Source organism: Trichosurus vulpecula, chromosome 2 (assembly GCF_011100635.1).
Source record: "Trichosurus vulpecula isolate mTriVul1 chromosome 2, mTriVul1.pri, whole genome shotgun sequence".
In the NCBI taxonomy this organism is placed as follows: Eukaryota; Metazoa; Chordata; class Mammalia; order Diprotodontia; family Phalangeridae; genus Trichosurus; species Trichosurus vulpecula.
In genome coordinates, this window is record NC_050574.1 from 420603228 (window position 1) to 420624895 (window position 21668).

A 21668-nucleotide genomic window follows, 5' to 3' on the forward strand; every position below is an offset into this window, starting at 1 on the left:
GTTCCGGGCAGTTCAACATACTAAATATTTTAAAATTGATTTTACTAGTAAATGCTGAATTATTTACTAATAATAATAGCAATTCACCATATGTCTTTGGTTGATAAGTAACTTTCTTCACAGTCCTATGAGGTTTCCATAATACCCAGTTTTGTTGATGAAACCTGGACCACACAAGTGGAATCCAACCATATCAATTACTAACTAAAACTAAAATAAATTTGTGAAAATACATATGGCTATATGAACATCGATATAATTTGTGCTTTCATGTATACCTTACCATTCTTAAAATCTTTAAAAAATATTGCTGTATAGTTGACAATGCAATTTATGGGGGGGGGGAACGTAAAACCTTTCACATTAAACATACATGGCAGTGTTAGCTTTTTGTTTTGGTCTTTACATGCATTAAAACATGGTCATAACTTTCTACATTTCACATACCAGGAAAGTGGTGCACAAAGACTTCAGGGTCTTAATCTTTTTTTAAGGTTGAAGTGATGGAATATCTGGGATTAAACATTCCCTGGCTCCCTATAATCATACTTTTAATGGCTCTTCTTTTTTATCATAACAGAAAGACTGCATTCCAATGAGAGAAAATGTTAAAATAAAGTAGGTTTAAAGAATATCCAATCTTTGTAGAATAAACATTAAATAAAAATATTAAATAATCTACAACCATAATGAAAATAGATAATGGAGTATAAATTGAATGAATGCTAAAATAAATAAAATGCTAAAAACCCATTAAGACTGAAAAAAATAAACATTAACACACATTCTTTATAAAAACTTTAATTTTCATAATTTCATTTGGAAAACCCTAGTCACAATATAGTTTAATATTAATCCATCTAAATTGTGAGAACGGATAGAGAAATAAATGAATACTGTGGAGGCTTTTAAAAATACTTCATAAAAGTAAGCATAGATCTGTACAATGGCAAACAAATGTTTTGGTGGAAAACAGGAGTGCATACATGTGTACAGTGTGGTGTTTTAATGACTCAACTGGCTCTGTCATATTTTTAAAAATTTTAATCTTTGCTCCAAAGCATCCTTTCTGTATTTAGAAAAATTTTACAAATCTAAATCTAATTCATTTGTAACAAATCAGGTTCTCAGTCTTATCTACAGTCTTCTTCAGAAAAAAAAGAAAGTATAAAAAAGCTCAACTTATGTTAACCAAGCCTAAATACAAATTCCTCCTAAAATCTCTCACATACCACAGCAGTAATGTAGTTCAAAAACATGAGAGAAAATATCTTCCATTCTGTGGAATAAATTTCTGTTATAAAGGAAAATTAGCACTTGTTTGAGGCACGGAATGCAGGAACAAGTTAGAACCTGCTACTCCACATGATTAGAAGAAAAAATGTGTTGCATAACTAATTTAAGGGGCTTTCCTAACCAAATGATCACCTAATAGTTCTAAAAAAGAGGTTTCTCATCTTGAACTACTTACTTTTTTGGCAGAACAAGGAATTGTGTTTCATTATTAGGCTTTTAAATATAGTATATTTTTTCACTGAGCAAAACTTAGGTTAACTTCTCCAATATGCAAATCAGCACAGGATTTCTTCTAAATGCTTTACCAAAGCAAGCTAATTTTTTATAATGCCAGAGTAAATAAAGGAACAATATACTGTGTTTCTAGATACTGACCAGTGCAATTGTAACACAATTAAAATAAGTATATTTGGGAAGCTCAAGAAATGTGAATCCAACAGGAGAAGGCAAGTTTCACTTCTTTTGTGATTCTTTAAAAGAAAAATTATTTTAATTTCCAATGTTTACCATGTTAAGGAATTGTGAACTGAAGTTCTTTCTACATTAATTTAAGGCATGAATGTCTGACAGTTTTAAAGAGTGTTTCAAAAGGAATGTTAAATGTTAGGGAAAGATAATATGCTTTTTAAAAAACTGATTAATGACATCAATTAAACCAAAATTCAACATTTTCTCAACAGTTTTTCTCCCCAATATTCACACATTTCATATTCATGTCATACGGCATAGTCTAATAAAAGGAAGTACCAATGTCAAGACTTTTAGATAATTTCTTAAATACCAATAATCAATACTTTTCTTCAACAAAAGAAAAAAAACTAATCTTAAGATTTTGTAGTGTTCTTTTCATCAAACCCTTTTCGGTGAAAACAAAATGCAGTGTTCTTTTTATACCACAACAGACTAGAAAGTAAAATATTCACAGCACAGGATACGTATACAAAAACTATCTGAACATTTGCAATCTGTCATTAAAAAAAACTTCTAAAAATATCGGGCACATTGTCAGAATGCTGAGTCTAAGTCTGCACAAGTCATCACTTCTTTAATGTCAAACAGTGCTTTATGAGGAAAAAATCCTCAAGTTTTCAAAGGAATGTTCATTAAATTAAAGATACAGATTATATAGTTTGGGGTCAGGAAACCCATGGCTCTGAGGCAAAAACTATTATAACGGACCATATCCATCAACACAGTTATTATCTTCTGATAATTTTCAGTTTGTATTTGTTGAGAACCAAAAATTCCAGAGGAAAAAAACTATTGAACTACTGTCATTCGAAGTATTTATTCAAATGTAAACAAGATCACAAAGGAAGAGAAGTCAAAATGACCACAATTAAATGTGTAGCACTGCAGATGGTCATAATTATCACTGTCTTTAGAACAACCAAAAAACTCTGCTGAAGACAGATTAAAATTGAGTCATCTGCAGAAAAAGGACTAAGTTATATATGAAAGCTAGTGGAGTGTGCCTGTGCCCTACGCTAAACAGTGATATCGGTCCCTAATAAATATTTATTTAATATTTATTGTTAAATACTAAATAAATATTTTAAATATTTAACAAATATTTAAAAGCAAAGTACATCTCATCTTCATTTTTAAGTTAGCATTTCCAGAAGAACAAATATCCATATGAGCTTTTTAAATTTCATTTGAAACTCATGGCTGACTTTAAAGAAAATTTATAAAAACACAAAAACAAAAAGGCACAGGGACTGCCTAGATGAGTGTCTTCAACAGTACAAAGGGATTATTTAGTCAGCCCTTACTAGCAATTCACTGAGATTAAGACAGTTATTTTGGGACACATTAAAAACGTTTGGAGGCATGCTATTTTTCAGTACCATTAATAAATTGCAACTATGCTAGTAAGTCGTCCCAGTGTTCTATAGGAAGCATCTAGTATAGGGCTCAACAAATATTGCTTTCCTGGTCAAGGAGCCCATCTTACCCAGTGGTTTGAAGAGTTAATACTTACTGAATATACCCAGCACATATGCTACAAGTACTGTACTTAAAATACATCGAGCAAATTCTATAAATGTTTTATGAATTTCAAATTCATATTAAAAAGAACAATATTAAACACTGGCAAAGGAAACTCCAGATAATAATGAACTTGGCCCATCAGTGCCCACAAGCCCCCAAAGTATAATCTTAAAACACCACTGTTACAGTGAATTCAGTAGTCTTGAAAGTTTTACACCTGAGTAGCTCAAAATTTTCCCTTCTGAATTTTAAACAAGTGCAAAGAGTTTTTCATCCCAAGAAATTGCATAAGTTCAGGATCTTGACTCAAAATCAAACATAGTATGAACTGGAGGTAGCATAAATTTCTGAACCAATATAAAAAAGTAAAGTTACTTCAAACTATTTTGGAAGAATTACTGAACTATTTAAAATCTTGAAAAGGTGGCTTCTTTCTACCTTGATTCTGAAATCTCTTCATTCTCTTCCCCCTTTTTGCTAAAAGAATACTGCTGGGTCCAGGCCCCCTTTGGTCCTGTGGCATCGACTGCAATATCAATGATGGAATCAGGAGTCAACCACCTCAGGAAAATGAGGAAGAGGAAGTTCAATACAGCCAGCAAAGCAAAGGTGCAGCCTGTCACCGGGCCACAGTGAGAGATCAGCCTGTTCAGCCGCTTGTCCATTGGTAACACAGCTTCCCTAGACACTCTGTCATATACCTAGAAAGAGTAAATAGAGAAGTTAGTGGCCACATATCTTCCCACGAACTCTGTACAGAGCAATCTGTAGATGCTTATTGTTCATCTGCTTTGATAGGCCTCATCGCTCCAACTAGAGGAGACTGAGTCGCTAGATGCTAGTGCCCAAGAACGTGTCAGAAAGGTTATGGCACCTTCACCAGGCAGGGCTGGGCTTCTAGCACAGTGGCCCTGTCCATTCTATTTTACTATTATTTCTGCATGTGTTATGTTGTCTCTGACCAGACAAAAGGTCTCTACTATGACACTACTTTCCAGTGTCATCCATAGGACAGACCCACCCCATGTTGCTCAGGTCACAGAAGAAAAGGAATGGAAGAACATAGACACTACGAGAAAGCACTAGGAAGTAGCAGATAAACTGAACATCACAGAGTATGACCGGGGCCAGCTTTCCAGAGCGCTTCTGAATACCAAGTTGAGGAAAAAGCATTAAGAAAAGATTTCTCACTCTAACTACACAAGGAGCAAGGCAAATACGAGTAAGCTGCAACTAGACAAAAAACTGAAAGCATTTATTTTTAGGTAGAATAATGTGATAAGTATACATTGCTTTGAGCTTTATATATTTGTAAGATATACTCTATAGGAATATTTTCTAGCAGGAGCAGCCTCCTCTTTCTGACTACATAATAACAGTGATTTAGAATGATTAAATAATTAAAATTCTTATGAAGAAAATGTAAATAACACAAAATTTTTTTAACATTAAGTGCAAGAGAGCACACATGTGCTTTGTCCTTCAGATGAGCTTGTTATATTTTCCCCAAAATGACCTTATTTCTGTTGACTCTGGTTCAAACCAAGGCCCTCATCTCTGCTTGCCCAGCGCACTGCAACAGCCTCCTGATTGGTCTCCTCTTCCTTCTTTGTCCCCTCCCCTTCCAAACTATCCTCTACTTTGCTGCCAAACTGATACTTCCAAAACAGAGATGTAACCGGGTCATACCTTATCCCTCCTCAAAAATCCAGAGTTCGATTTTACCTCTACAATAAAATACAAAATGTTCAGCCTGGCATTTAAAATTGTCCACAATCTGCTTCCCACCTACATTCCCAATCTTATATCATATTATTTCTCTTCATAAACTCTCTATTCCAGTCAAAATGGCCTACCAACTGTTACCCACAGGCTTTGTTGCATCTTTAGCCACAGAACTCTGTCCAGATGGTTCTCCACATCTGGAACACTCTCTACCTAACCTCCACGTCCTAGCTTCTTTCAAGGCACAGCTGGTGCTAAGGAGGCCACATACTACTACAAGCTTTTCTTAATGCACTGAATTGTTAACATTCTCTTCTGCTTAAAATTATTTTGTACATACTTTATATTTAGTTATATACGTCTGTGTTCTATCTATGCTCTCTCCTTGAACCCTGGAGACTGGAAACTCCATGAAAAGAGAGTGTTGCCTTTGTGGGTGTTTTTTAATCCCCGGCAGGTGCTTTGCACCAAACAGGTTCTTAAATATTTGTTGAATTATTGACTATTGTAATAATCTAATCACCTCCCTGCTTCAGCTCTCTATCCTCTAATCAATCTTCCACACAGCTGCCAAAGTAATCTCTCTCCTCCTTGATACTCTCTTCTCTATAGGTTTTCAGGATACCACTCTCTCCTGGTTTTCTTCTTACCTATCTAATGGCTCCTTCTCTGTCTCTTTTCACGGATCTTCCAGATCATGCCCCAAGTTAGGTGTCTCTCAGGGTTAACCCCTGGGTTTTCCTCTCTTCCCCCTCTATACGACTTCTCTTGGCTATCTCATCAGCTCCCATGGAGTTAATCACCATCACTATGGTGATTCTCAAATCTACCTATCCTACCTCAATCTCTCAGCTGACCTCCAAGCTCCCATCTCCAACAGCCTTTCAAACATTTGGTATAGGATGTCCAATCTTCAAGTCAGTATGTCCAAACAATTCATTATCTTTCCTCCCCCTAACTTTCCATCTCCTACCTCCCCCCACTGTACCGCTACAGAGGCCAATGCTATGTTCCCCTACCCCCAGGCTTGCAACCTAGGAGTCATCCTGTAATCCTCACTCTTTCAGTCCTATATCCACTCTTTTGCCAAGGCCTGTCGATTTTACTTTTTATTTTTAATCTCTTTTTTCCTCAATTACATGTAAAAATTTTTAACATTTGTTTTATTGTTTTGAATTGTAAATTTTCTCCCCCTCTCCTTCCCCTTCCCTCTCCTTGAGAAGGCAAGCAATTTGATATAGATTATACATGTGAAGTCATGCAAAACATATTAGCCATGTCACAAAAGGAAACACAGACCAAAATAAACAAACAACAAAAAATAAAAGAAAAATTTTAAAAGTATGCATCCATCTTCATTCAGACTCCATTAGTTCTTTCTCTGGAGGTAGATAGCACTTTTTCATCATAAGTCTTTTAGAACTGTCTTAGATCATTGAATTGCTCGGAATAGCTATATGATGGCTGTAGAAACTGCAGCCTCAAGGCCACATGTGGCCCTCTAGGCCCTTTGATTGAATTCAAACTTCACCAAACAAATCCCCTTAACGAAAAGATTTGTTCTGTAACTTGGACTCAGTCAAAAGGCCACAACAAAGCACCTAGAAGGCCACGTGTGGCCTCAAGGCTGCAGGTTCCCCACTCCTGAGCTACACAATTTACAATTAATCATAGTACAATACTGCTGCTACTATGCAGTGTTCTCCTGGTTCTGCTCACTTTACTTTGCATCAGTTCACATAAGACTTCCCAGGTTTTTCTGAAATCATCCTGCTAATTATTTCTTACAGCACAATAGTATTCCTTCACAATCATATACTACAACTTGCTCAGCCAATCCCCAATTGATGGGCATCTCCTCAATTTCCAACTCTTTGCCATCACTAAAAGAGCTGCTATAAATATTTTTGTACATAATAAATTCTTTTGCTTTTTCTTTGAGCTCTTTGGGATACAGACCCACTAATGGTATTGCTGGGTCAAAGAGCATGCACAGCTTGATTGCCCTTTGGGTAGAGTTACAAACTGCTCTCCAGAATAGTTGGATCAGCTCACAACTCCACCAACAGTGGAATAATGTCCTGAATTTCTGACATCCCCTCCAACATTTGTCATTTTCTTTTTTTTCATATTAATCTGATAGGCATGAGGTGGTAACTTCAGAGTTGTTTTAATTTGCATTTCTCTCGTCAATAGTGAGTTAGAGGATTTTTTCATGTGATCATAGATAGCTTTGATTTCTTCTTCTGAAACTTGCCTGTTCATATGCTCTGACCATTTATCAATTGGGGAATGCCTCTTAATCTCATAAATTAGATTCAGTTCTCTATATTATAATTTGAGAAATGAGGCCTTTTTCAGAGAAACTTGCTATAAAAAATTTTCCTCTTAGTTTCGCACTTTCCTTCTAGTCTGGGCTGCACTGGTTTTGTTTGTGCAAAAACTTTTTAATTTAACATAATCAAAATTGTCCATTTTACATGCCCTAGTGCTTTCTATCCCTTGTTTGTTGACAGATCCTTCCCTTATCCTGTATAGATCTGATGGGAAAAATTTTCCATACTCCTCTAATTTTCTTATGATATCACCCTTTATGTCTAAATTGTGTACCCATTTGACCTTATCTTGGTATACAGCATAAGATGTTGATCTATACCTAGACTCTGCCAAATTGCCTCTTAGTTTTCCTACCAATTTTTGTCAAATGTTGAGTTCTCACCCCAAAAGTCTGGATCTTTGGGTTTACCACATACTTGACTACTATGATCATTTCCTACTACATATTATTGTGTACCTAATCTATTCCACTGACCCACGATTACCACTTTATAATACAGTCTGAGATCTAGTACTGTTAGGCCATCTTCATTCACATTTTTTTTCACTGATGCTCTTTTGCTCTTCTAGATGAATTCTGTAATTATTTTTTTCTGGCTGTATGAAATAATTTTTTGGTAGCTTGATTGGTATGGCACTGAATTAGTAAACTAATTTAGTTGTCATTTTTATTATTATATTGGCTCAGCTTACCTATGCGCAATTAATATTTCTCCCAATCTGACTTTATTTGTGTTAGAAGAGTTTTGTAATTGTGTTCATATAATTCCTGGGTTTGTCTTGGCAAGTAGACTGCCAAGTTTTTTTACATAGTCTACATTAGTTATTATAAAGGGAATTTCTCTTTCTATCTCTTCCTGCTGGACTCTGTTGGTAATATGTAGAAATTCTTATAATTTATGTGGGCTTATTTTATACCCTGCAATTGTGCTTGTTAATTATTTCAACTCGTTTTTCAGTTGATTCTCTAGGATTCTCTAAGTATACCATCTCACTGTCTGTAAAGAGTGATAATTCTGTTTCTTCATTGTCTAATTCCTTCAATCTCTTTTTCTTCTCTTACTGCTGTAGCTAGCATTTCTAGTACAGTATTAAAGAGTAATGGTGATAATGTAGATCCCTGCTTCACCCCTGATCTTTCTAGGATGATTCTAACTTACCCCCACTACAGATAATGCTTGCTAATTATTTTAGATAGATACTACATATCATTTTAAGGAAAGCTCTACTTATTACTATGCTTTCCAGTGTTTTTAATAGGAATGAGTATTGTAATTTCTCAAAAGCTTTTTCTGCACCTGAGATAATCATATGATTTTTATTGTTTTGTTATTGATATGGTCAATATGCTGATAGTTTTCTTAATATTGAACCAACCCTGCACTCCTGGTATAACTCCCACCTAGTCTTAAATGTATGAGCTTTGTAATATATTGGTGTATCCTTGCTAGTATTTTATTTAAAAACTCTGGCATCTATGTTCATTAGAGAAATAGATCTATAGATTTCTTTCTCTGTTTTTGCCCTTCCGTTGTAGGACTACCCTTTGCCTATTTTTCTAAATAGTTTATTATAGTATTGGAGTTAATTGTTCTTTAAATATTTGATAGAATTCATTTGTGAATCCATCTGGCCCTGGGGGATTTTCTCTTAGGGAGCTCATTTATGGCTTGTTCAATTTCTTTTTCTAAGATAGGATGATTTAAGTATTCTGTTTCCTCCTCTGTTAATCTGGGAAATTCATATTTTTGTAAATATTAACCCATTTTACTTAGATTGTTAGATTTACTGGCATATAATTGGGGAAAATAGCTCCTAATAATTGCTTTTAATTTCCTCTTTATTGGTAGTAAATTCACTTTTTTCATTTTTGATACTGGCAATTTGTTTTTTTTTTTTTAATCAAATTAACCAATGGTTTATCTCTTTTATTGCTTTTTTTCATAAAACCGGCTCCTAATTTTATTTATTAGTACAACAGTTTCCTTACTTTCAATTTTATTAATCTCTCTTTGATTTTCTGGATTTTTAGTCTGGTGCCTAATTGGGCATTTTTAACTTCATTTTTTCCCCCGGTTTTTTTCAATTGCATGCCCAGTTCATTGGTCTGCTCTTTGTCTATTTTTGATGTAAGCATTCAGAGATATAAATTTTCCCTGTATTGATTCGGCTGCATCTTTTAAGTTTTGGTATTGTCTCATTGTCATTCTCTTTAATGAAAATTTTTTACTGTTTCTTTGATTTGTTCTTTGACCCATTCATTCTTTAAGGTTAGTTTCCAATTAATTTTTACTGTTTCCACAGTCCTTTACTGAATATAATTTTTATCACATTATGGTTTGAAAAGGTCACATTTAATATTTGTTTTTATGCTTTCGATTATGAGGTTTCAATTTCACCTTAGCAACATCTCCTGAACATGCCCCCTTCTCTCCTGACACTGCCACCACTCTAGTACCCTCATCGCCTCATGCCTACATTACTGCAATAACCTGATGGTGGATCTGCCTACTTCAATTCTCTCCCCACTCCAATCCATTCTCCATTCAGTCATTAAACTGACTTTCTTAAAGCACAGGTGTGATCATGTCACTGTCCTCTGCACTTGCCATTCGCAAACTCTAGTAGCTCCCTAAGTCTCCGGGGCAAATATAAAATGCTTTGCTTGACATTCAGAGCCCTTCATAACCTAGTCCCTCCTACCTCTCTAGTCTTCTCATGCCTTGCTCCCCATCACGTACTCTTTGATCTAGTGACACAGGCCATCTGATTATTTCAGCAACAAGACACTCCATCTCTCAGTTCTAGGTCAAGTTTTCTTGCCCAGACAAGCTATTCCCCATGCCTGGAATGCTCTCCCTTCTCCACTCTGACTAATGGCTTCCTTTAAGTACCAACTAAAACTCCATCTTTTACTAGAAGCCTTCTCCAACCCCTCTTAATTTTAATACCTTCTCTCTGCTAATTATTTCCTATTTATTCTGTTACAACTTGCTTTCTATATATTTGTATACTGTATTCTCCATTAGATTGTAAGCTCCTTGAGAGCAGAGATTATCTTTTGCCTCTTTTATGTATCCCCAGCACTTAGTACAAAACCTAGTACAAAGTGGGCATTTAATAAATGTTTTAGGATTGATTGGTTTATTCCTAAAATACAGGTAAGAATATGTATACTTTCTTGCTCAAAATACATTAACAGATCCTTGTTTCCTCTAGGATAAAATGTCTAGCTTTTAAGGCAATCCACAATCTGGTTCCAACCTTATTTTATATATCTCCTTCACACATTCTATATTCCAACCAAACTAGAATTTCTCACCAAAGTTGAGATTCCATCTCTTGCTTCCATAAATGCATATATTTCTCATGCCTGAAATGTATTCCCTTCACAACCCTGACTTTCAGAATCCTTATTTTCCCTCAAATATCATACCTCCTCTGTGAAGTCTTTCCTGGTCCCCAGTGCTGTCCTGTACCTTAAATTGCATTGTAATATTTTTTTGGGAAACATTCCAAGTAGAACATAAGCTCTTTGAGAACATAAACTTTTTGCTTTTGTCTTTGTAACCATAGTGCCTAGCTTAAAAATGTGCAATTTCTTAAAATTATATAAACACAAGATATTTTCTACATGGAAAAAGCAAATTATAATTGCCAGATTAAGTTGTATCATAAATCTGTCAATAGATACAAGCATAGTATTATGCCTATTTGCATCCGATTTTAAACTATGGTGTTCAAGTAATGGTGATCAGTGGAAAAGTCCATCCTGGGTCTCCTCAATGCTTCAGTAGAAGTACCAGACTTGGATTCTAGAGACATGGGGACAAATGCTGACTCCAACAGTTACTAAGCTCTACGACTACGATTAAGTAGCCTCAGTATTCTCATTTGTAAAATGAGAATAATTACATTTCTACTACCAACCTCATAAGGTTTCTGTGAAAAGAATATTTTGTAAACTTTAGTTCACATTTAAAATATAGCATTTTATGGTGATCTTGAAGGCCAAAAGATCTTTAAAATCTCTTCCAATTCTAAAATTTTATGATTCAACTGCAATTTTTTCTTAACAGTCCAATAACCTAAAAGGTCTTTATTTCATATGGATTTTATTTTATCACATATGGAACAACCATTAGATGTCACATAAGCAGCTAAAGATTTTCAATTTCTATGCTAAGTTAGAGCAAGTAAAGACCCATTACAATCCAAGTTTAGTCATTTGCTGACGTCTCAGACAATTCTTAGTCATTTTAGGATATGTACATACCTTTTCAGTTCTCTCTGCAACATTCCTCCAGGTATAGAATGTTTTTACTCTGTTATGGATTTTTTCTGGATCTGGCAATGTTCCTGACTTCAGCTGAGAAATAGCTTTTTCTATGCCGTTACACAAAGATTTTACTGATGGTTCACATAAAATGATAAGATTATTTGGCAGTACCTCAGGAATTCCGCCAACCCTCGTACTCACAACCTTTGAAAGGCAAAAAAACAACACCAGTTACTATAATACACATCTCCTAGAAACAGATATATTGTAAGAAAACCAAGTACTGAACAATATGGCAAATTCTTAAGCACATACAAAAAAGGAAAAACAAAGCAAAACAAATTGTCCAAACTTTTTTTTTTACCTGTAAACCACAACTCGCTGCTTCCACAATTGCCATGCAGAAAGCCTCAGTAAGAGAAGTATTTAGAAAGATGTGCCCCTGAACTAAGACATCTCTAACATCCTGGTGTTCCAAGGCTCCCAGAAGACGCACCCTAAATTTAAAGAAAGATGTAGGGAAGGAAAGCCAACAATATGCAATGATAAGGAGTATAATTTATAACATTCAAAGTTTTCTACAAGTTACAGTTAAGTTCTTTCTCATTTTGATTTTTTTTAAGTATTAAAAATAACCACCAAAATCTAAAGAAACATCTTTGCACGACTCACCCTGTTTATTATGCTAACAATACTTTTTCTACCCTTGGAAAGTAAAAGGGAAAATACAAATAATATTTTTAACAACTAAGTTCCTTAACCCTGTTTTTTACTAATTAAAGCTTGGCAATTGAATTCTAAAATGTCAATGAAACTTTTCTAACCAATTATTGTATTTCTACTATTCCCAAAACTATGAATTATATTGTCAGTAGGGAAAAAAATCCATACACAAATGGTAATCCTTTAAAAAAATTTTTTTCTTCTTATAGATGAATTTAATTCAAGATAAATGCAATTCCAAGGATGTCTTGAAACAAACTACCACTGGGAAAGGCAGTAAAGCTAATATACTCCTTTCTAGGTAAACCTCTCTCTATAAAACTCTAGTACTCTTACGCGGAGAATAAAGAACTATTCAATACCTGTCATGTAGTTGGTATCTTTCCCGTACTTCTTCCAAAATGATTCTCTTTGGCCCCTCTCCTCCAACTATGAAATTTAAATCTGGATATTTCTGACAGAGTTCAGGTATTATCCCACTAAGCAAATCAATCCCTAAAAACATGAGATTTAAAAAAAAAAGTTATAAAAGGTTCATTTTACGAGAGAAAAACCCTTTTATGCATCTTATTCAAAATGAATATTCAACCCTTCATAAAGAGGATGTTGTCCTCTAAAAGTAAAGAAGAAAAAAAGGTACACTTCTTGTCCAACTCCTAGAAGCACAATAATGTTCACCAATCCAAGGGCTCACAAATGATCACGTCTTTTAATTTTGAAAACTACTTACAATGATCCTTTAATATGTCAGAGCATAGTGAAGTAGACAAAAAGCTGTTCAGACTCAGAAAGCCCTTAATTCCAGTTCCCCCTCTGATACATACCTGTTGTTACTCTGGACAAATCACTTAAAGGTCTTAGTGCTCTAGGCCAGAGGTGTCAAACAGTGTGGAATACCCAGATTAAAATTTAATTGAGAAATATTTAGTGAAATAAATAAAAAATAAAATAATTTTAGTATATGGTTTTCTAAGTCAGTATGTGGCCCACTAGGGTTCTTATGTATAGTTAAATGGTCCATGTTTGTATTGGAGTTTGACACCACTGCTCCAGGCAACTATCAGAGATTCTAAGTTATAGAGAACATGCCAACTTTCGGCACTGGTAGAAGGAATTTCTTCATTAAGAGTTTCTCTGCACCAGTGAAATCATAGGATAGGAATCCCTATCCCATCCTTATCTTATTTTTTATCTTTACAAGTCCAAATGAACTCTCTCCTGCTACAGGTGAACTTACTACTCCCACAGTCCTCAAGTGTTAAGGTTCTACTCTATCAAATTAATGTACTGACATGCCATGAGAAGAAGCAAAGCAACAAAAAGTACTTCTGGTTGATACTACTTAAGAACGGCCATATGATGGTGCAGAATATGAAGTAATATAGGCACATCCTATAAAGTAGCTTTGATCAAGTTCATCTGACAGCAAGAACAAAGTCACACTCTAAAGTCAGGATCACTATAATGTCCTTTAGGAGACTGTTGACCAGCCCAATTCAGGCCTATCTCCCCTTCTGAGTCTTTGTTCTTCACTTGGGTTTAGAGCATATAATATTAGTTCCATTTGTTTTAAATCTAATAGCAAAGTTTGTGTAAGTACAACACAGGCTGAGAAAAGGTAACCTTAACTTTTATAATTTTTTGCCTTAATGAAGCATTTTTTATTTCTATTTCCAATAGAAATGTTATGAGAACCTATCTTAAAGCAAATATTCATAGCCAAAGACCAATAAGCAATATTTACAAGTTCCCTGAAGGCCAAGATTATTTCATTTTTGTCTTCATTACTCTCATCCCTAGCCAAAGCGGCTTGTGGGTGGTATGCTGTACAGGCCTGTTTCACATCCTCTACATTTTTTCACCCAAAATGCTTTGGTGGGCAGCAAGTGGCCCGTGGGCTGTATGTCATGCAAGCCTGTATAAGACTATGGTGCTAGAAATAATTTTCAGGACAATCAAAAGTTAGCAGGTGACCCAAAAATCAGGAGAAAACAGCATGTGGTAGACTTAAGTAGGTTATAACATGTTACCAATGACAATCAATGTTGATTTGCCTGAAATAAGTGGTATTCAAAAAGCCATCATGATACAAAAATATGCACAGATGGGAAAGTAGATCAGCCAGCCATGTAGGAAGAATGAAGAACTAAAGAGGAAGAGCCTAAAAGCTATACTATATTCATGAAGTATTAAAAGAACCATATGAAAGTCACCACCAAGTTAGATAGGCTTCTCTATAGATATATAGAAAGACATGCATGAGAACTGTACAGTATGAAGGTTTACATGGTTTGTGAGATGTACCAGTAAAAGTAATAAAATAGTCTATAAACTTAAGTAGATTTTGTTCTACTCATAAAAACATATTCAGCAACCTGACTAAAGACCAAATACACCTTTTAAAAAAATTGTATCTTTCTTTAGGTTTACCAAATTTCTAATGGTCATGCTCACACAAGATAGGACATGGAAAAATTTACAGATTCAAGTTCATTTTCAGTTCATGACTCAGTTTTCCCCCCTCAATTCAAGCTTCCCTAAATAAGTGGATGTGAATCAGAAGACTTATGGCTTCGCACCTGGTGAAGTACCATGAGGTTCTGATTAGTATGAAGGCAGATTCAAGAGATGTGAAGGTCAGATAGTACATCTTTGACCTGGCCTACCTAGTTTCATATGCTACAGAAAGTTTGCCTCTCAGGACTGCTCCCCTTGTCATTCACTGAGGCAATTTATTTTTTCTAAATAGTCAATAGGTAAAAATCAACTAGCCCCATTTACCATCCCCTCAACTTTCAGATCCAAAGTGTTCCTCCTGAGCTACCATGCCTGTCATCTCCCTCATTAGAATGTAACCTCCTGGAGGACAGGGCCTGTCTTAGCTACTGGTACTACTTTACTACCTACTTAGGGCTTAAGAAATCTATTTTCATTCATTCAATCATTTACAAAATTCTCCAGATAATTTCTCTGGTAGAGATATGGATATTAATTCTCAGCAGGTTGCTTATGTTGAAAAAGAGGGTTATTTTAACTAGATCATAGACTTTCACCTCCACTCAGCTGTCAATTTGATGACATTTCTAAAGCATAGATCTAACTATGTCATCTATTTAGTCTATAGAGTGGTTTCCTATTGCCTTCAAGATCAAATATAAAGTCTCCTATTTGGCATCCAAAGCCCTTCACAGACTGCCCCCCTCCTACTCTCCCAGTCTTCCTCCACATACTCTACAATTCACATACCTGCTGTTTCTGACAGGCAATATTCCATCTCCAAATACTAGTCGCTTTCACTGGCTGTCATCCACTTTCTACTAGAAGCCATTCCTAATCCCCCTTAATGCTAATCCATTTGTTGATTATCTCCAGTTTATCTACTCTATATCATCTGTACACGTAAGCTCCTTGAAAGCAGGGACCTGTCTTTTGCCTTTCTTTGTGTTCTCAGCATTGGCAGTGTCCAGCACAGATTAAACACTTAATAAATGCTTGTTGACTGTTGATGGACTTCACTCCTGTGGCTAATTAGCTCACATTTGGTTAAAATACCTTAATGATGATTAGGGCCTGTTAGCTATGCTCCATGTAGGTCAGTTAGTTATTCTCTGTTCTATGATCATATGCTCACTGCACTTCTAATTCTATCTAATCATCTCACACAAGCATCCTATTGTTCCAAAAGAGAACTGGCAAAAGAGTATAAATGAATCAGAACAAAGCTATTGCTACTATGGGGGAAGAAAACAAGAACTAAAAGCACATATCTTACTTAGGATATGTTAATACAATAAAAGAATGAAAAAGCATAAACCTGTGAGGAGATGTTACTGTCAAATAAAGAACATTATTCACTGACTTTATGTGATCTTTTAACCTTGCTGAACCTTGCTGTTAAGAGCTTCAAAGCCTTGAATCAAACTTAGCTATTTGTATGTCATTACAGATACCACCAAAACTTGGCTTCTAAGGGAGGGATATTGTACACCTCTTACTCATCTAGGGCTAGGGGATCTCATGCTTTATTTCGACTGAGAAAAAGGTTAGATTCTTCAGAGCTTTACTAAATAACTAGGAGAAAAATTAAAAGAAAAAGACATACAATCGGTAAGTTTATGGTATCTAGAAATCTTCATTTCTACTCTTCATCTCACAATTGATAAGTTTATAGTATCTAGAAATCTTCATTTCTACTCTTCATCTCACACCTACAACCACAAATTTGAAAGAAACCTTAAAAAAAAAATCTAGTTGAAGAAAAGCCTTTACCATCTAGCCCCAAACGTTCCTTGGGTTTTCAAACAATCCTGCACTGAACTTGCATATATATCCTTTTCTTGGGGGTCTCTACAGATGATCTCACAGGTCTCTTTTCATTCAAGTCCTATTTCTATACCCCTCAATTGCCTCTGATGTTCTACACTATGTGCAACTGAACTTCAACTTGTTAGCGTATAGGCCAGTGTCCACAAAGAGGCCTTGGACAGAACCACACCAGACACTGACCAGAAACAACTGACTTCCTTTTCCTGTATCCTGACCAAGTTTTTCTCCTCAAATCACTGGCAGATTAATCTAAGACAAGAAAGAATCTGAGGTTAAAGAATGCTGATGCATTTCCCCACATAGATTATCTTTTGATGACTCATGTTGAGGAGGGGATCTCTCAGAATCCAATCTTGTAATTTCACCACACACATAACTTAAATATACAGAAATAATACCGATAATTTGCACTTACAGCAAGGTTTGTTTTTCATATTTCTCACACTTTAACTTTACAAAATACATACTGCAATGACAAGCGGTGTCTTAAACGTTATCCAAATAATATTAGCATAGTTATAATTATCAAATTCAGAGTTAATCTATGTAAATAGTATTTTTAAAAAAATATTTTCAAAACATGTTTAAACAAACATTCACCCTCAATTTCAAATAAATATGTAACATTGTCTATTGGATTTATAAATTATTAAGTCCTCTCATTACTATTTAATCAACTGCAAGAGCTATGGAGGATTTATGGAGAGACATGGACAAGAACCAAATAGTATAATAAAACGTGGAAGGCTTACAATCTGTCCCAATTAAGGTGTTCAATTTATGAGACCATGGATGTACCCAAAGCATGAACATACAGAAGCACACATCAAAACAATTAAAAAGTAAAATAATTAACTGACATTAAATAGCCTATAACAGAAACTTGTGTGTGAATTGCAGTTCTAGTTTACTATTTCATTCATTACCTTTTCTGTAAACAAGCCTGCTGATAACAACGATAGTTATTACACTATCATCCCTTCTAAAGGGGTCTGGAGTGAAGTCAGTAGGATCTACAGCATTGGGGATGACGGACACTATTTCAGGATTCAGTGCTGCTCTTAGAACAGTGTTTTCCTTGCTAGTGTAAGAAACACAGATTATATGATTTGTATCACAAAGCGATACAGTTAGAAGTTTGTTTGTAAGCACCGAGCTGACATCAGCAAATCCAAAAAGAGAATGGTCTGTGAAGACTGTCTGTAGGCCCATTGTCTTGGCGTGGAAGAGTGCATCATGGGCCATGGCAGAAAAAGAACTATGGGAATGGATTATGGTGACTCTCTCCCGAACAAATATGTACCTGAGCAGAGGCAGACTGTGAAAGAGGGTTGTTGCTGTAGACTGATTATACATGACTTTTAGTGGTAAATAATATACTTTGAGGCCACTGGTAAGGTATCGAATACCTTTTCTATTTCCATAAGCATGCGTGACAATTATGACTTTGTGTCCTCTTTCAATCAGACACTGAGATAGCTGGTATATGTGGCTTTCCACTCCTCCCATATTTGGATAAAAAAAATCAGACACCATGCAGATATTATGTGTTGAAGTTCTACGCAGCTGATGGATTCCACAGTCAATATGAGAGGGTTTCGATGTGATAGACTGTCCATGCCCATTTACTCTTCTATATGCCATATTAAGATGAGGTTTAGTCATCAGTCCTCACAGCAGTCCACTGAGAGAGATGCCATTTGTTCCCTGGTAAAGGAAATTAAAAAAAATCTTAGCAAAATGCATTCCAATTGCCATTCCTAGGTATATGTATATACCCTAAATGGTGCTATATTTATTATTTACTTACCCTTTTCCTAGCAATGAAAAAGTACATATACTAGATAAGCCTAAATGACTAGTAGTTCATATAACTCAGCATAATGCAAACAGACACAAAAAGTAAGTCCTTAAAAGTAAAAATATGAAAAGTCATGAAGCACCACATGATATAGTACCATAAAGCCCATTCTTGACAGGGCAGCTAGGTGACATAGTGGATAGAGTGCCTGGCCTAGAGTCAGGAAAACTCATCTTGAGTTGAAATCTAGTCTCAGATACATCTTAGCTGTGTGACCCTGGCCAAGTCACTGAACCCTGTTTGTCTCAGTTCCTCATGTGTAAAATGAACTAGAGAAGGAAATGGCAAACCACTCCAGTATCTTTGCCAAGAATACCCCAAATGGGGTCACCAAGAGTTGGGCACAATTGAACAACTCCAGATCCATTAGTATAAATAATTTTAAAATGCATTTTATGTATATTTTTTCTATCTCTCTATATTTAACCTTTTTAAAAATATATTTTAAATTTATTATCTATTTTAGCACTATTTTCTTTCTAAATTTTGAGTTCCAAATTTATACCCTCCCTCTCACTCTTCCCCCCCCCCCGAGAAAAAGCAACATGATATCAATTATACACGTGAAATCATGCAAAACATTTCCATATGAGCCATACTTCGAACAAGAAAAATAAAGACAGAATTTGCACTCAGAGTTCATCAGTTCTTCCTCTGGAGGTGGATAGCATTTTTTCAAGAGTCCTTTGACTCTTGGATCATTGTTTTTATCATACTAACCAAGTCTTTCAGAGCTGGTCACCATTACAACATTGCTCTTACAGTACATAATGATATCCCAATTCTTCCCACTTCAATTTACATCATTTCATATAGTTCTTGCCATGTTTTTTTCTGAAACTACCAACCCCCTCCATCCCATCATTTCCCATAACAGCACTCCATCGAAATCATAAGCTATAACTTGTTTAGCCAGTCCCCAACTGATAAGCAACCCCTTGACTTCCAATTCTTTGCCACCACAATATTTTTGGACATACAGTTCCTTTTCTTTTTTCTTTGGGATACAGACTTTCTGGTGGTATTGCTGGGTCAAAGGATATGCAGGGTTTTATAGGCCTGAGCATAGTTCCAAATTGTTCTCCGGATTCGTTGGCCCGGTTCACTAGTTCACCAATAGTTCACTAGCGTACCTATTCCCCCTCATCTCCTCCAGCATTTGTCATCTCTAACAGGCGCAAAGTGGTACCTCTCTATATTCAACTTTAACAGCCATCCGTTCCTTTCTAGAAGGGCTTCTACACAATTAGGCACACTAACTTGCCTCTGCATGACTGTAATCTTGGTAGGGCATTAACTAAACAACAAAGGAATTTAAATTATGTGATGGTTAGAGAGAGATCCAGGGGCCCCGGGATACAGTCTGGAAAGCCAACCACAGACTGAATCATTTCAGTTAATCAATGTCTCCAGCTCCTTTTTACTTCCAACAATTCCATCTATATTTTCAAACATGCATTTCTAAACGTTCTAGCCCATTCACCCGACTGCTCTGCTAGGTAACATGGAAGGGATTTAAAGTTTAAAAAGGCATGCCTCCTCGACCTCCTAGTTTCCACTTTTCAAAAATACACCAGTTCTCTAGAAGTCCCTGTTTCAGGTAACAAGTATATCACGTCTATATAACAGTCTACGCTTTGCAAAGCGTTTTCCTCCCAGATCTCTAAGATGGGCAGTGAATCAGCATCATTATTTTCGCTGCACAGATGAAGAAACTCAAGTTCTTAAGTCAGATGGCTTGCCCAGGATTCCCTGGGTCCTAAGCGTTTGAGGTAGGGATTTCCTAACTCCAAACCTACCACTATGTTGTGATAAGACGCCTCTCCAAGTAGCACTTTGTCCTCCCCGCCGCCCCGCCGCCCCGCTCCCCAGAAAGTTAAAAAAAGAAGAAAAAAAAAAGGACACACCTACAGGGAGCTTCTGAGCTCTTCTGCAAAGAGCAACACCCGGTCTACAAATCTCAGCGCAGGATGGGGCTGTCTATCACAACCTTAAATCCCCTAACAACTTTCTCAAGAGAAGAACTGCTTTGTGAGCACCATAGGGGCGAGGGGCTGAGGGCATGGAGAGAAGTTGCTTCCACCGGGTACAGGGGCAAACTAAACCCCTGCTGTCGGGGGGATAACGGGATAAGAAAGGTATAAAGGAACCGAGGGTCTTTTCGCAGGCTCAGACATCCCCTCCCAGAAAACCCTGGCTCTATTCTTCCCTTTAAATGCACCCCAGCAGTACGCATTAGGCAGCCACTAAGCCCCCCGGGGAGCCCGCCTGCCCGGGCTCCGACAGGGGGTCGCCTCCACCCAGAGCTCGGGACCCTCCCCTAGCCCACTTCCGGGCCGCCCGCGGGTCCCGACTGGACTGATCCCCGCTGCCGCCCTCCGTCCCTCCCCCCCCAATCCCCGATTCGGGGGCAAAGGCGAAGCCCGGCCGGAAGCTGCCAAGTACCTCAAGGCAGAGGGGTAGGAGGGAAAGGACGGCAGCCGACAGACATTTACTCCGCGAGTACCACAGCAGAGACACGTCCGGCCCTCCCACGGCCACCGCCATGGCTCCGCCCATCTCCCGGGAAGGCGGGCACCCGCGGCTTCCCAGATCCGAGCGCCCGCACCCCGCCCCCGCCAGAAACCAATCGTCACGCGGCCTTTGGGTCACGCGACTCCCGGGCCACGGCTGCCGAACCCTTTCTCCACCCCCTGGGAGCGCACAACACGTCCCCGGGAAGGGGAAGGGGAAGGGTGATGGCGTCATGGCGTGCTTCCGCCGCGACGGCTCCCGCTTTCTTGTAACTACCACAGCTACGAGGGGTGAATTAATGCTTCTTAAACCAAGGCCGCGTTGTCCATGGCTGGGAAACCTCTTGAGCGTCCGGGCGACCGTCTCTGATTTCTCCTAACACTTATTCTAAAACTCCTCCCGCTGAGCGCAAGACTACAATCCCAGAGTGCCATGCGGGCTCCCTTTGTGTTCTCTGGGAACTGTAGTTCAGGAATTCGTCGGGCTCTGCAGCCGCTTAGTTTAGGCCTGTAGAAAACTACCACTCCCAGTGTGCCCCGCGGTATAGGTCATAACCCAGCGCTGGCACTTAGGCAGCTTCCCTGGAGCGTTGCCTAGTTACAGAGTTTTTTT

At 37.2% G+C, this 21668-nt stretch overlaps 1 protein-coding gene across 2 annotated transcripts; it reads right to left on the bottom strand.

The window, feature by feature from the left end:
* Window positions 1-809: 809 nt before the first annotated feature.
* On the bottom strand, window positions 810-21076 carry PIGA (phosphatidylinositol glycan anchor biosynthesis class A). Of its 2 annotated transcripts, none has more exons than XM_036747286.1 (6): window positions 20988-21076; window positions 18091-18388; window positions 12718-12850; window positions 11997-12129; window positions 11630-11836; window positions 810-3992 (listed from the first exon to the last, which is right to left on the bottom strand). In XM_036747286.1, the coding sequence occupies exons 2-6, from the start codon at window positions 18344-18346 to the stop codon at window positions 3726-3728; spliced, it is 996 nt and encodes a 331-aa protein (XP_036603181.1). In that variant the 5' UTR covers window positions 18347-18388; window positions 20988-21076; the 3' UTR covers window positions 810-3725. The 2 variants fall into 2 exon arrangements, with proteins under 2 accessions (XP_036603181.1, XP_036603180.1); XM_036747285.1 differs by having other exon boundaries at window positions 17608-18388.
* Between the last annotated feature and the right edge of the window lie 592 nt (window positions 21077-21668).

Coding starts and splice junctions, on each gene's coding strand:
- PIGA (XM_036747285.1), bottom strand. CDS start 18,346: ATGACTAAACCTCATCTTAATATGGCATATAGAAGAGTAAATGGGCAT. Junction 11,837..11,996: donor CAGCGAGTTGTGGTTTACAG/GTAAAAAAAAAA, acceptor TGCCTTTCAAAG/GTTGTGAGTACGAGGGTTGG. Junction 3,993..11,629: donor TTGCAGAGAGAACTGAAAAG/GTATGTACATAT, acceptor TACTCTTTCTAG/GTATATGACAGAGTGTCTAG.